The following is a 14,930-nucleotide window of genomic DNA, read 5'->3' as shown; positions in this document are numbered from 1 at the left end:
TTAAATTGCATGTGTCAAACACCAACATGGTATCACAGAAATGAGACATTACCCCAGAATACAACTTTTAGGGTGTATCTTCACTTCTATGTTGACTGCAATGTAGGGAGAGTCATAATGAGGTGGCTGAAAATTTGGGTTGATGTCAAAACAACTGTAGAACCACCATCCACTTTTATAGTAGTCTGCACAGTTCCTCTCATTCCATACATCATTGTCATTGTCTAGAGTTGTAAACATCCTGCCATTTGGTGGTTCATTCCCTGCAGTAAAGTAATCACCATCTCCTCCAATGTATCCTCCAACTGTTAACTTGTATTCTTCACTGGCACTTCCCACCTTGAACTGGTTGTAGTGGATATAAGACAAGGAGCCATCTTGTTTTACAAAATCCACTCTCATTTCCCACTGGCCATATTTTGTCAAGCCATGGATTGCTTCAAGGCCATACCAAAAATCTCCACAGAGGTCTCCAAATCCAATTTCATATTCTCTCCAATTCCTATTGAAGCTAACAGGACCATCTTTACTGTTTCTTTGTATCACAATCCATCCTCCATCAGCAGTGACCATGTCACAGTAGATATTAGCTCCAACGAATGGCCCTTTGTACATCTTGTACACTCCAGATTGTACTCTAGTAGGTGGGTAGACCCTGAGGTCACAGCAGCTGTTGATTGGTTGAGTGCACTTAGGTGTGCAGCTGTCATCATCATTGTAGCAGTGGTCATTGCAATCATTAGCATTGATCAGTATAAGTGACAGAGCCAATATAATGAGCTGAAGGATCTTCATGATTGATCAACCTAGATACGAGATAGTAACTACTGTTTTAGATGTGCTCTAATTGTTATAGTATGTGATGACAAAAGCTATTGTGCTATTGTTAGTCTAAAGAGGTCATGCAAAAACATCACAAGCATGTGTAGGTATTTATGTTAGACTGTCACTACTGTGTACATACATAGCTATGAATATAGCACCACACTAATGTATAGGAAAGAGTTATGCAACATTTGCTAATCCAGTTGTAAATTGCTTTGGTATTAGTTTATTTTATCATTGAAGCGGGTGACAGAGTTGTGCTGCCACCTACTCCAATGTCCCAGCAATTACACTTGTGAGAACTATGCTCCAATTTTAGTATGTTATCTATTGTGTGACTGTTAATTGTGCGTGCTGTTGGTCATGATTTGACTCTGGCACTAATTATAATCTAAATTATGATGTTTCTGATGATACATCAATGCAGAGCTTGACACAAACTTTTAAAAGCAATATAACTACTGATTGTGGTATTGAAATATGTAATGCTGTATAATCTTAAGCGTTTGAATGTGGAATCTAGCCTATGGAAATAGAGGTAATTTTTTGAAATGGATTGAGATTATTTGGCAGGTTGCCAACACAAGGTGATAGTGAGAAATGAAGAGTGTGAATGGTGTGATGTTTAGTGGCGTCCCTCAAGGGTCACTGTAGATCATATTTATACAGTACATGCAGGAATTGAAAACCATAACAGCTCTATTAGAACTTTACTTGACTCTTCTGTTATTAACACTACTGTTAAAACAAACCATTCGAATAGTTCATTATTCAATCTAAATCAAATATCCAATGCTGTGGGAGTAGATTCGAAATTCTATAGACACACATTACAATGGTCAAGCAAAAGACTTTAAAACTTTATGAAATATTTATTTTTCTTATTAAAAATGGGCTTGTAGTAGTTGTACCATTAAATGAAGCAGTTTTATTTCCTAATTTCAAACTCTCCCACCAGTGTATTCTGTGAATGCTATTCCACTAGGCACCTGTGAAGCTGAATACAGCCTATACAGGAGTCAGAAACATGTCACTAAAATGCGTAGTTGCGTATGCAGGAATGCAAGACCTTTCCCCAGAATGATGTACTCTAATAGTGCAGTGTAGATAAGTGAAACACATGTTCATTTCTGGTAGAAAGCATAAAAAAATGGTACCTTGGGGTTTTAGAACATGCCGATTCAGAATTTTAGTGTAACCATCTATGGCTTCCCACTCAAAATGAAGATTTTTTAAAATTATAAATAAAATTTGACTGATTTCTGTTCTTTGCACAATAAATTCTGCTGATTCAGGTGTCACTACACACAGCGCAACGAGAGGCATAGACTGATCAGTATAGCAGCGTCTACAACACGTATATAAAACAAAGACTGGTTACATACGTGTAGCATCAACCCAAACGTATAGATCAGTCTGTTCCGAATCTGGACTCTTAACTTAGACGGCACCTCTGTAGAGTAAGCCACCGATGTTCGGCCACCAGGAATTTTCGGACACTCGTACGCAGAAACTATGCAACGTATTCCCTTGCATTTTGCATTGCTATTACCTTAGACCCTCACCATTTAGCCCACCAAGTTTCGTAGGATTTCTTCAAGGACTGTGTGTTTGGCGAGCCAATAAGCATGTGTCCGAATCGCATGACGTTTTGGCCAAAAGTATGCATTTTCGGACTGTAGCTCGCAAAGCACAATAAATGTACGGATTTGAATGAAATTTGGCATGCAGCTAGGTTAATCACTCAAGGTTCAGCCCACCAAGTTTCAGCTTATAAATCGATTTTATGCCTCAGTAATTATTAAATAAATCTATAAGCGCATGTCGGCGTATCAAATATCGGACATTTATTGCCGCGAAAAACTACAACTGCTGATCAAATTTTTGAGCAAATTCAGATGATTTCAGCTTTTACACACTATAAAGAGCAAACAAATCACAACCGATTGTTATTTGAGAGCTCATATATCTTGTGACAGTCTGCAACTGCTCAGCTAACAAACTAGCTATGTACAGAGAGCCACAAACACCTGCTGCATAGCCACAGCAAACTGTAAAACCTTTATTGTGAATATTCTCACATGAGAAATGATACAGCATGCAAGAATTGTGAAGAGATTTTTACTGTATCTAAGTGACTGTTCTATTAGAGTAGTTCATTTTGCCTGACTGCCTTATTAGAGTATCTTGTGTTTTATTCAAATTATGGGAAGCCACTAAATAAAACTGATACTATATCATGTGAGAAACCATTGCTTATACAACTAAAATAAAATTTGTAGTGTGTTCTGTTTATGTTAGATCCTTGATTTTGGAACCAGAAGTCTTGATATTGTCTTGCTCCTTGCAGGTAGCTATAATAACTTAAAATAAACTTAAAAGGGGTACTGAAGCCACTTAAAACTGCATGGGTATAGCATGCCCTGACTGATGAATTTATACATGCCACCCTTCCTTATAAAATCAGGCAACTACAATAGATGTACATCTAGGTAATTTGGTATATGCCTTTCTTCAGTCCAACACCTATAAAACCTGTGGCATTTTCCAGATTTTATAGACACTTTGCAATTGCAACATTAGATCTCATAAAATAAATTTAGCTTGACAATAACACAGTGAAGAGATACATTGCCATGCATAACATATGTATAGCTCTATTGCTACCCACATGTATTCAACTATTCTGATTTTGGTTTTCCTTATCCATTTATTTTAAATAGGATAAGTTTGCATATGTATACTAGTGCAGAAATGCAATGAATATATTCACACCAACTATTTAGCTACAAAATTTGATTGAGATGTAATGTGAAGTGTATAGTTTGAAGAGCATGCAATGTAGCCCGGATTGTTGCTAGTGTTGAACTACATCCCGCAGTAAGTAGTTCCACGATAGCTCTGGGGATGATGTATGTGTTTGATATGCATGGTCATGCACTCGAGGTCATTGATTAAGTTATTATTGGAAGGAGTTCAGTTAGACCATGGATGGCTTTACCATTGTAAGGATTGAAGAGTGATCAAAATACTGGAACTCTGTATGATGGCAGCAAGTAAACCTTGAGTAATTGCATAGCATAGTATTTCATATTATAACAGTATACTTTTAATAAGGGAAAATACATGTACAGGCATGTAAAATTGCATGGATGATGCATACAATTTTAGGAAAACAATTACATAGACTTTAAATTGATCCATTTACTATAATGTATTGTCATGAGTTTCCAGCTCTTGGATCATAGCAGAGATTATTGATAGCTATGTATACAATAATACAAATCTTCATCAAAAGTAAGCACCTGATTGCAGCCACTGTCCTACACGATTAATCTTTGCAGGATATACGCAATGGAAGATTGAAAATGGCAACATGCTAGGGATGGTTCAGTTTCCAAGCTTTCATGAGAGAATCAATTTATATAATATTTATCTTTTTCCTCCACTATGTGTCCATTAAACAAATTGTGCAGTCATTTATGCTTGTCACACTTATTACACAAGTAAAGCCTTACAGTGCAGCTTTGTTATAATTACATCATGCATATATTATGGCATGATGAAAGCAGCTTTATTGGTTACTTGAATGACAAATGATTCTCACTTTCCAATAATGATTTTTCCTTCAGGGAGGCACAAATATACACGTGCACTTACAAAAGATTTACACAATAGCAATTCAATGCAAAAATTTGCACAATATTGGCTATATGTATAGCGATGCATAATTAGATCTTTAACAGGGTAACAATGCTTAAAATCATTCAATCACTTTAAAATAAAGGTTGCACATGGCTTCATGAAAGTTATAGTATAAAGGGCATGAAATGATTCCTTCATATCAGTAGGATTCAGGACTGGGAGATGGTATCAATTATTTTGCCTTGATATCTAACAAAACTTATAAGATTACAAGCAATTCCATTTTACTTAGAAAAGAGAAGAGCTAATTCAGAGTGTGAACTTCTTATACTTAGTTTCAAGGGTTACATTTTCAGGAAACTTCTTTGCACTATAGGTATAGCCAAGAGTTCATATATATATAGGGAGGGATTATTATGAACTCTTGGTATAGCTATGTATTGGCGGTTAAACCATGTATGGCTTCTTACATGACATTTATTAGCATTATCTGATCATATTGTAAGTATAAAGACAAGATATACCCTAAAGCAGTCAGACAAAATGAACTACCTTAATAGAACAGTCACTTAGATACAGTAAAAATCTCTTCACAATTCTTGCATGCTGTATCATTTCTCATGTGAGAATATTCACAATAAAGGTTTTACAGTTTGTTATGGCTATGCAGCAGGTGTTTGTGGCTCTCTGTGCATAGCTAGTTTGTCAGCTGAGCAGTTACAGACTGTCACAAGATATATGAGCTCTCAAATAACAATCAGTTGTGATTTGTTTGCTCTTTATAGTGTGTAAAAGTTGAAATCATCTGAATTTGCTCAAAAATTTAATCAGCAGTTGTAGTTTTCGCGGCAATAAATGTCCGATATTTGATACGCCGACATGCGCTTACAGATTTAATAATTACTGAGGCATAGAATCGATTTATAAGCTGAAACTTGGTGGGCTGAACCTTGAGTGATTACCCTAGCTGCATGCTAAATTTCATCCAAATCTGTGCATTTATTGTGCTTTGCGAGCTACAGTCCGAAAATTCATACTTTTGGCCAAAACGTCATGCGATTCGGACACATGCTTATTGGCTCGCCAAACACACAGTCCTTGAAGAAATCCTACGAAACTTGGTGGGCTAAATGGTGAGGGTCTAAGGTAATAGCAATGCAAAATGCAAGGGAATACGCTGCATAGTTTCTGCGTACGAGTGTCCGAAAAGTCCTGGTGGCCGAACATCGGTGGCTTACTCTATATGTCACGAGTATAATCGTATTATAGACCCACACAGAGTCACACATACCTCAATACGGCTGCATACTATCCTCTATACGGCTGTATACGCTTCTGCTAGACCCACACCTTGCCCTCAAAACAGCCCCCATATCCCCTTCCGAAATACCCTCAGTTTTAATTAATGACGTCGCTTTCGATTTATTGTTGCTATTTCACGTGAGCCAAAACAAAGTACAGTTGTACAATAATGAAACTGAAAAAAAAAGAAGGTAAAATAACCTCATAGTCAATGAGTTTTCAGTTATAACTGTCCTGCCTGATCATCACACTGCATGAGCTGAGTAGCAATAACCCACAATCCTTGCTTTCTTCATACTGAGAACAATCACATCATTTCTTCATCTGCAAATAGCTAGTTAACATTAACGTTCATACTTCGCATGTTGTAAATATACTTACCAACGCCAGTTTCAAGGTGAGTAGGTGCATTGAACTTGTGGAGTCATCGATGGGACTGCTGTAGTGCATCAGATAAAAATTAGCAAAACCATACAGTATAACTCTACTCACATCGGTATCTCTCAAACTAACTGCTCTTGAAGTGCGCCACGTACCACGCTGTGATATTCAGCCCTTGTGCACCTTGAAGATTCAAGATTGCTAGAATCACAGGGTCAGTGCAGCACAAATAACTTACTGAATCACCCAAGCAGATACATCATACAGAGTTTACAATGGAGTAGACAATATCCACTTTCCTTCAATGTTTTATTTAATGTTCCAGTATTTCAAAAATGTAGGCAGTCCAAAGTCTATATTGCATAAGTGCACAGTCACCAATTATTATAGGGTACACATACTGTCAGATCTCCACAGTGGTTAGTAGGACGTGTAACACCTGATTACTTTCATCGTCCCTCTTCTCTTAGGTCCATGTCCTGCATGTAATTCTTCTATGAAAGGACATATGCAGTCAACATAATACAGCTTGCATATTACAGTATCTGACTATCTGTGATTTATGTGCACCTCTTTTTTAACTGTTTGTGCGATTCATTCACTCCTTCATGGTTGACACTGTAAATGCTGGTGTCATAGTGTTGATGTGCTGCTCTGTGAACAGAATTAGAGATATAAGACAAAATTACAACTTAAAAAAATAGTCATCAGCTTTCTTTCTCATCTTGGTAAATTTGTTAGCAAGTAATTGAATATAACAGTCAAAAAACCTATAATATTTATGAAGTTGTTGTAAATTAAAAACTTGTGATAATAACACTGATTGGTAATGGCTCACTGCATGGACTTTCCCGTACTGCAATTTCATGTTGGTCATCTGACTTCACAGCTCACCAAGACACCAATGTCCTTCCTAAGAGTTAAAATTGCCTGTGTCATCATTTGGCATTCTTGAGACCCACATGCAGCTATATAAGTAGAGGATATTGTACACAGGACATGGTATACACAAGTAAAATTCATACCAATACCTACAGTAAATTATTATCTAATCAAAAACAGCCAAGCTGTAAAAAAAAAGGTGCGGCCCCCATAAAGGCCATGGTGAAAAAAGATGTGAAATCCAAGGTGGCGGCCAAGAAATGGCTGTGATGGTAGGTTAATGGTTACATTTTAATAACAACAATTCAGGTGAATTTGGTGCCAAGACCAAGCGGCACAAAATTCACCTGAATTGCCGTTATTAAAATGTAACCATTAACCTACCATCACAGCCATTTCTTGGCCGCCACCTTGGATTTCACATCTTTTTTCACCATGGCCTTTATGGGGGGGGCCGCACCTTTTTTTTACAGCTTGGCTGTTTTTGATTAGATATCACTTCTTTTTGTATTTGTATACTGCAAAGCCGGCCTATGGCTGGCTTTGGGGCTTTTTTAACCCATGTGTTTTTTTTCTTTACCACAGGAAGAAGAAAAGAACTTAAAGAAGAATTTTAGTACTTCAATTATTTTTGATTTTATTAGTTATTATACAAATTATATACATATCAAGACACACGGTAGTGTGTCGTGCGGCCCAAGAAGCCGGCGCGCCACACCGTGAGTATATTGACAGGAAGAACGAAAACGTCGTTTTCACACCTTTGTATCTCGGTGATCACTTATCTGATTGGAACCAAATTTGCTACACAGTTGCCCGCCAGCCAAGGGAGTCTACATTCCAAATTTGAAGGAAATCGCTCCAGCCATTTCCGAGATACGAGCTGCCAAAGTTTCGTTTTTTTTTCTTCGTTTTTTTCTTCTTCTTCTTCTTCTTCGTCTTTTCGCACACTTGCAAAAATTGCTATAACAAGCAAACGCGTACTCCGATCGCCTTGAAATTTGGCACACAGAAAGGGAGTCCAAAGGCGAATCCTAGCATCAACTTTGGTACAAATCCGATGAATGGTTCAGGAGTTATGACCGATTATTCGCGTAAAACAAGATCGATTTGTTGTCACGCCTACAGGGTAAACCACTTCATGGAATGAGTTGAAAATTGCTATGTAGATGGAGTAACCATCGTAGGAGTGCCTTTTGGTGGTTTGAAAGGAATCGAGATAAAGACCACGGAGATATGACACAAAACCCAACCTGTGTCACAATTACGCGATCGATTTTTATGAATAAAAAAGTATTAGTTTTCACGCCTACTAGGCAAACCGCTTAGAGCAATGAGCTGAAAATCGGTGTATAGCTGGAATAATCTTCATAGAAAGTCCTTGCCGTAGTACAGAAGAATCGGATTACAAACCACTGAGTTATGATTCGAAAGCCAACTCCGTGTAGCAAATGCGAGATCGAGATACTCTAATAGAACAGTCACCCTAATAGAGCATTCGGCTAATTTATTTACTCCATTACAGAATTTTATTACATCACAAGTTATTCTGTAGGAAGTTCAGCTGCAAACAGTTAATCTTATAGACAGTTCAGCAAGAAGACAGTCACCATGTGGAGAGTTAAGCAAATATACCACTATAGAGATTCAGAACATTACAAGTCACACTGAAGAAAGTTCAGCTATAAACAAGTCATGCACTGTGTAGAGAATTCAGCTACAATTAAGTCACTCTCTAGAGAATTCAGTTACACAGAATTCTGCTACACACAAGTCACTGTGGAGAGAGTTCAGCTACAAACAAATTACCCTTTAGAGTGATCAGCTACAAACAAAACACTTTGCAGGGTGTTCAACTGCAACAAATCAATTACCTTTAGAGCGATCAGCAATGAACAAATCAACACAAATCTACCTGTAGAGAGATCAGCTAGAAACAAATCACCCTGAAGAGAGTTCAGCTACAAAAAATCACCCTGTAGAGACATCAGCTAGAAACTAGACACAATGTAAGGAGTTCAGCTACAAGCAATCACCCTGTAGAGAGTTCAGCTAAAACAAATCAAACTGCAGAGAGATCAGCTACAAACAAATCACCTTATAGAGAGTTCAGCTACAAACAGATTACCTGTAGAGAGATCGGCTACAAACAAATCAACCTGCAGAGAGATCAACTATATACACACAAATCAACTTGTAGAGAGATCAGCTACAAACAAATCACCCTGTAGAGAGATCAGCTAGAAACTACACACAATGTAAGGAGTTCAGCTACAAACAAATCACCCTGTAGAGAGATCAGCTACAAACTAGACACAAAGTAAGGAGTTCAGCTACAAGCAAATTACCCTGTAGAGAGTTCATCTACAAACAAATAAACCTGTAGAGCAATCAGCTACAAAAAATCACCCTGTAGAGAGATCAGCTAGAAACAAATCACCCTGAAGAGAGGTCAGCTACAAAAAAATCACCCTGTAGAGAGATCAGCTACAAACAAATCAACCTGCAGAGAGATCAGCTACACACAAATCAACTTGTAGAGAGTTCAGCTACAAACAAATTACCCTGTAGAGAGATCGGCTACAAACAAATCAGCCTGTAGAGAGTTCAGCTAAAACAAATCAACCTGCAGAGAGATCAACTACAAACAAATCACCTTATAGAGAGTTCAGCTACAAACAAATCTCCCTGTAGAGAGATCAGCTAGAAGAAGTTACCTTGTAGAGAGTTCAGCTTCAAACAAATCACCCTGTAGAAAGATCAGCTAGAAGAGGTCACCTTGTAGACAGTTCAGTTACAAAAAAACCACCATGTAGAGAGCTCAGCTACAAACTAGTGACCTTGTAGAGACATCAGCTAGAAGAAGTTACCTTGTAGAGAGTTCAGCTACAAAGGAACCATTCTTTAAAGAGCTCAGCTGCAAACAAACCACCTGTACAGAATTCAGCTACAAAAAAATCTCCCTGTAGAGAGATCAGCTAGAAGAAGTTACCTTGTAGATCGTTCAGCTACAAACAAATCACCCTGTAGAGAGATCAGCTAGAAGAAGTTACCTTGTAGAGAGTTGAGCAACAAAGAAACCACCATGTAGAGAGTTCAGCTGCAAAGAAATCACCCTGTATAAAATTCTGCCACGAACAAATTGCCCTGTAGAAAGATCAGTTAGAAGAAGTTACCTTGTAGATAGTTCAGCTACAAACAAATCACCATGTAGAGAGATCAGCTAGAAGAAGTTAACTTGTAGAGAGTTCAGCTACAAAGAAACCATCATTTAGAGAGTTCAGCTTCAAACAAATCACCTGTAGAGAGTTCAGCTACAAACAAATCACCCTGTAGAGAGATCAGCTAGAAGAAGTTACCTTGTAGAGAGATCAGCTAGAAGAAGTTACCTTGTAGAGAGTTCAGCTACAAAGAAAACACCATGTAGAGAGTTCAGCTGCAAAGAAATCACCCTGTAGAAAATTCTGCCAGAAACAAATTGCCCCGTAGAAAGATCAGTTAGAAGAAGTTACCTTGTAGAGAGTTCAGCTACAAAGAAACCATTCTGTAAAGAGCTCAGCTGCAAACAAATCACCTGTACAGAATTCAGCTACAAACAAATCACCCTACAGAGAGATCAGCTAGAAGAATTAACTTGTAGAGAGTTCAGCTACAAAGAAACCATCATTTAGAAAGTTCAGTTACAAACAAATCTCCCTGTATAGAGATCAGCTAGAAGAAGTTACCTTGTAGAGAGTTCAGCTTCAAACAAATCACCCTGTAGAAAGATCAGCTAGAAGAGGTCACCTTGTAGACAGTTCAGTTACAAAAAAACCACCATGTAGAGAGCTCAGCTACAAACTAGTGACCTTGTAGAGACATCAGCTAGAAGAAGTTACCTTGTAGAGAGTTCAGCTACAAAGGAACCATTCTTTAAAGAGCTCAGCTGCAAACAAACCACCTGTACAGAATTCAGCTACAAAAAAATCTCCCTGTAGAGAGATCAGCTAGAAGAAGTTACCTTGTAGATCGTTCAGCTACAAACAAATCACCCTGTAGAGAGATCAGCTAGAAGAAGTTACCTTGTAGAGAGTTGAGCAACAAAGAAACCACCATGTAGAGAGTTCAGCTGCAAAGAAATCACCCTGTATAAAATTCTGCCACGAACAAATTGCCCTGTAGAAAGATCAGTTAGAAGAAGTTACCTTGTAGATAGTTCAGCTACAAACAAATCACCCTGTAGAGAGATCAGCTAGAAGAAGTTAACTTGTAGAGAGTTCAGCTACAAAGAAACCATCATTTAGAGAGTTCAGCTTCAAACAAATCACCTGTAGAGAGTTCAGCTACAAACAAATCACCCTGTAGAGAGATCAGCTAGAAGAAGTTACCTTGTAGAGAGTTCAGCTACAAAGAAAACACCATGTAGAGAGTTCAGCTGCAAAGAAATCACCCTGTAGAAAATTCTGCCAGAAACAAATTGCCCCGTAGAAAGATCAGTTAGAAGAAGTTACCTTGTAGAGAGTTCAGCTACAAAGAAACCATTCTGTAAAGAGCTCAGCTGCAAACAAATCACCTGTACAGAATTCAGCTACAAACAAATCACCCTACAGAGAGATCAGCTAGAAGAATTAACTTGTAGAGAGTTCAGCTACAAAGAAACCATCATTTAGAAAGTTCAGTTACAAACAAATCTCCCTGTATAGAGATCAGCTAGAAGAAGTTACCTTGTAGAGAGTGAAGCTACAAACAAATCACCCTATTGAAAGATCAGCTAGAAGAAGTCACCTTGTAGAAAGTTCTGTTACAAAGAAACCACCATGTAGAGAGTTCAGCTACAAACTAGCTACCTTGTAGAGACATCAGCTAGAAAAGTTACCTTGTAGAGAGTTCAGCTACAAAGAAACCATTCTGTAAAGAGCTCAGCTGCAAACAAATCACCTGTACAGAATTCAGCTACGAACAAATCATCCTGTAGAGAGATCAGGTAGAAGAAGTTACCTTGTAGATAGTTCAGCTACAAACAAATCACCCTGTAGAGAGATCAGTTAGAAGAAATTACCTTGTAGAGTGTTCAGCTACAAAGAAACCATCATGTAGAGAGTTCAGCTGCAAAGAAATCACCCTGTAGAAAATTCTGCCAGAAACAAATTGCCCTGTAGAAAGATCAGTTAGAAGAAGTTACCTTTTAGAGAGTTCAGCTACAAAGAAACCACCTGTACAGAATTCAGCTACAAACAAATCACCTGTATAGAATTCAGCTACATACAAATCACCTGTAGAGAGTTCAGCTACAAACAAATCTCCCTGTAGAGAGATCAGCTAGAAGAAGTTACTTTGTAGATAGTTCAGCTACAAACAAATCACCCTGTAGAAAGATCAGTTAGAAGAAGTTACTTTATAGAGAGTTCAGCTAAAAAGAAACCATTCTGTAAAGAGCTCAGCTGCAAACAAATCACCTGTAAAGAATTCAGCTACAAACAAATCACCCTGTAGAGAGATCAGCTAGAAGAAGTTACCTTGTAGATAGTTCAGCTACAAAAAATCTCCCTGTAGAGAGATCAGCTAGAAGAAATTACCTTGTAGAGAGTTCAGCTACAAAGAAACTATCATGTAGAGAGTTCAGCTGCAAAGAAATCACCACTGTCCAAATTTCAAGGCAATAGCTCTTTCCAATCTGAAGTTATCAATTGTCAAAGTTGGCATATTGGATGTGTGTGGAAGACCCCTTTTCGCAAATCCGATCACAGATGTATTATATATATAATTTGTACATTTACTGATAAAATATTTAAAGTACATCTACTTCATCTTTTCGTCTTCCTGTAGTAAAGAAAAAAAACATAGGTTAAAAAAGTCCCAAAGCTGGCCATAGGCCGGCTTTGGGGTATACAAATACAAAAAGAAATGAAATCTAATCCAAAACAGCCAAGCTGTAAAAAAAGTGTGCGGCCCTCAGAAAGGCTATGGTGAAAAAAGATGTGAAATCCAAGGTGGCGGCCAAGAAATGGCTGTGATGGTAGGTTAATGGTAAAAATTTTAATAACGACAATTCAGGTGAATTTTTGTGCCGTTTCACAAAATTTACCTGAATTGTCATTATTAAAATTTTTACCATTAACCTACCATCACAGCCATTTCTTGGCCGCCACCTTGGATTTCACATCTTTTTTCACCATAGCCTTTCTGAGGGCCGCACACTTTTTTTACAGCTTGGCTGTTTTGGATTAGATATTTATTACATGCTCATTATTCCCCACAGGATTTTTTTTGCAGCTGATCTCTCTACTGGGTGACTTGAAATGTAGCTGAACTATATACAGGATGGTTTTTTTGTAGCTGAACTCTCTGTAACAGGTGATTTGTTTGCAGCTAAACTCTCTACATGGTGGTGTCTTTATAGCCGAACTCTCTACATGATGGTTTCTTTGTAGCTGAACTCTCTATAAGGTGACTTCGTCTAGCTGAACTCTCTACAGGGTGATTTTTTTGTAGCTGAACTCTCTGCAGGGTGATTTGTTTGCAGCTGAACTCTCTACATGATGGTTTCTTTGTAGCTGAACTCTCTACAAGGTGACTTCGTCCAGTTGATCTCTCTACGGGGTGATTTGTTTCTAGCTGAACTCTCTACAGGTGAATTGTTTGCAGCTAAACTCTCTACATGGTGGTTTCTTTGTAGCTGAACTCTCTACAAGGTAACTTCTTCTCTACAGGGTGATTTGTTGTAGTTGAATTCTCTACAAGGTGGTTTGTATGAGGCTGAACTCTCTACATGGCGGTTTCTTTGTTGCTGAACTCTCTACAGAGTGATTTGTTTGCAGCTAAACTCTCTACATGATGGTTTCTTTGTAACTGAACACTCTACAAGGTGACTTCTTCTAGCTGATCTTTCTACAGGGTGAATTGTTGTAGCTGAACTATCTACAAGGTAACTTCTTCTAGCTGATCTCTATACAGGGTGATTTGTTTGTAGTTGAATTCTGTACAGGTGGTTTCGTTGTAGCTGTGTACATGATGGTTTCTTTGTAGCTAAACTCTTTACAAGGTGAATTCTTCTAGCTGAACTCTCTACGGGGTAATTTCTTTGTAGCTGAACTCTCTATATGATGGTTTCTTTGTAAATGAACTCTCTACAAGGTGAATTCTTCTACCTGATCTCTCTACAGGGTGATTTGTTTGTAACTGAACTCTGTACAAGTGCGTTTTTGTGGGTGATCTCACTGCAGGTTGATTTGTTTGTAGCTGAACTCCTTGCATTGTATCTAGTTTCTAGCTGATCTCTCTACAGGGTGATTTGTTTGTAGCTGATCTCTCTACAAGTTGATTTGTGTGTAGCTGATCTCTCTGCAGGTTGATTAATTTGCAGCCGATCTCTCTACAGGGTAATTTGTTTGTAGCTGATCTCTCTACAAGTTGATTTGTGTGTGGCTGATCTTTCTACTGGTTGATTTGTTTGTAGCCGATCTCTCTACAGGGTAATTTGTTTGTAGCTGAACTCTGTACAAGTTGCTTTTTTGTAGGTGATCTCACTGCAGGTTGATTTGTTTGTAGCTGAACTCACTAAAGAGTGATTTGCTTGTAGCTGAACTCCTTACATTGTGTCCAGTTTCTAGCTGATCTCTCTACAGAGTGATTTGTTTGTAGCTGAACTCTCTATAAGGTGATTTATTTGTAGCTGAACTCCTTACATTGTGTGTAGTTTCTAGCTGATCTCTCTACAGGGTGATTTGTTTGTAATTGATCTCTCTACAAGTTGATTTGTGTGTAGCTGATCTCTCTGCAGGTTGATTTGTTTGTAGCCCATCTCTCTATAGGGTAATTTGTTTGTAGCTGAACTCTCTATAAGGTGATTTGTTTGTAGTTGATCTCTCTGCAGGTTGATTTGTTTTAGCTGAACTCTCTACAGGCTGATTTGTTTG

The 14,930-nt window shown here is 38.1% G+C and overlaps 1 protein-coding gene and 1 long non-coding RNA gene across 4 annotated transcripts; both read right to left on the bottom strand.

The window, feature by feature from the left end:
• Positions 1–48: 48 nt before the first annotated feature.
• LOC136252858 (ryncolin-4-like) lies at positions 49–795 on the bottom strand. Its single transcript, XM_066045433.1, has one exon. It carries the CDS (start codon positions 793–795, stop codon positions 49–51), a length of 747 nt encoding a protein of 248 aa, XP_065901505.1.
• A 5,096-nt stretch (positions 796–5,891) lies between these two features.
• LOC136254287 (uncharacterized) lies at positions 5,892–7,055 on the bottom strand. 3 transcript variants are annotated; one of them, XR_010700417.1, is made up of 6 exons: positions 6,724–7,053; positions 6,555–6,647; positions 6,392–6,506; positions 6,265–6,336; positions 6,154–6,208; positions 5,892–6,096 (listed from the first exon to the last, which is right to left on the bottom strand). It is a non-coding gene; the product is annotated as an uncharacterized lncRNA (long non-coding RNA). The 3 variants fall into 3 exon arrangements; XR_010700415.1 differs by having other exon boundaries at positions 6,154–6,211; positions 6,724–7,052; XR_010700416.1 differs by having other exon boundaries at positions 6,265–6,506; positions 6,724–7,055.
• Positions 7,056–14,930: the final 7,875 nt, after the last annotated feature.

This window comes from Dysidea avara, chromosome 4 (genome assembly GCF_963678975.1).
Source record: "Dysidea avara chromosome 4, odDysAvar1.4, whole genome shotgun sequence".
Classification (NCBI taxonomy): Eukaryota; Metazoa; Porifera; class Demospongiae; order Dictyoceratida; family Dysideidae; genus Dysidea; species Dysidea avara.
The sequence above is the reverse complement of the archived record's forward strand: the minus strand, read 5'-3'. Positions and strand labels throughout refer to the sequence as shown.

Bases quoted from the DNA above. Each gene is read 5' to 3' on its own strand.
- LOC136252858 (XM_066045433.1), bottom strand. From the start codon at position 795: ATGAAGATCCTTCAGCTCATTATATTGGCTCTGTCACTTATACTGATC.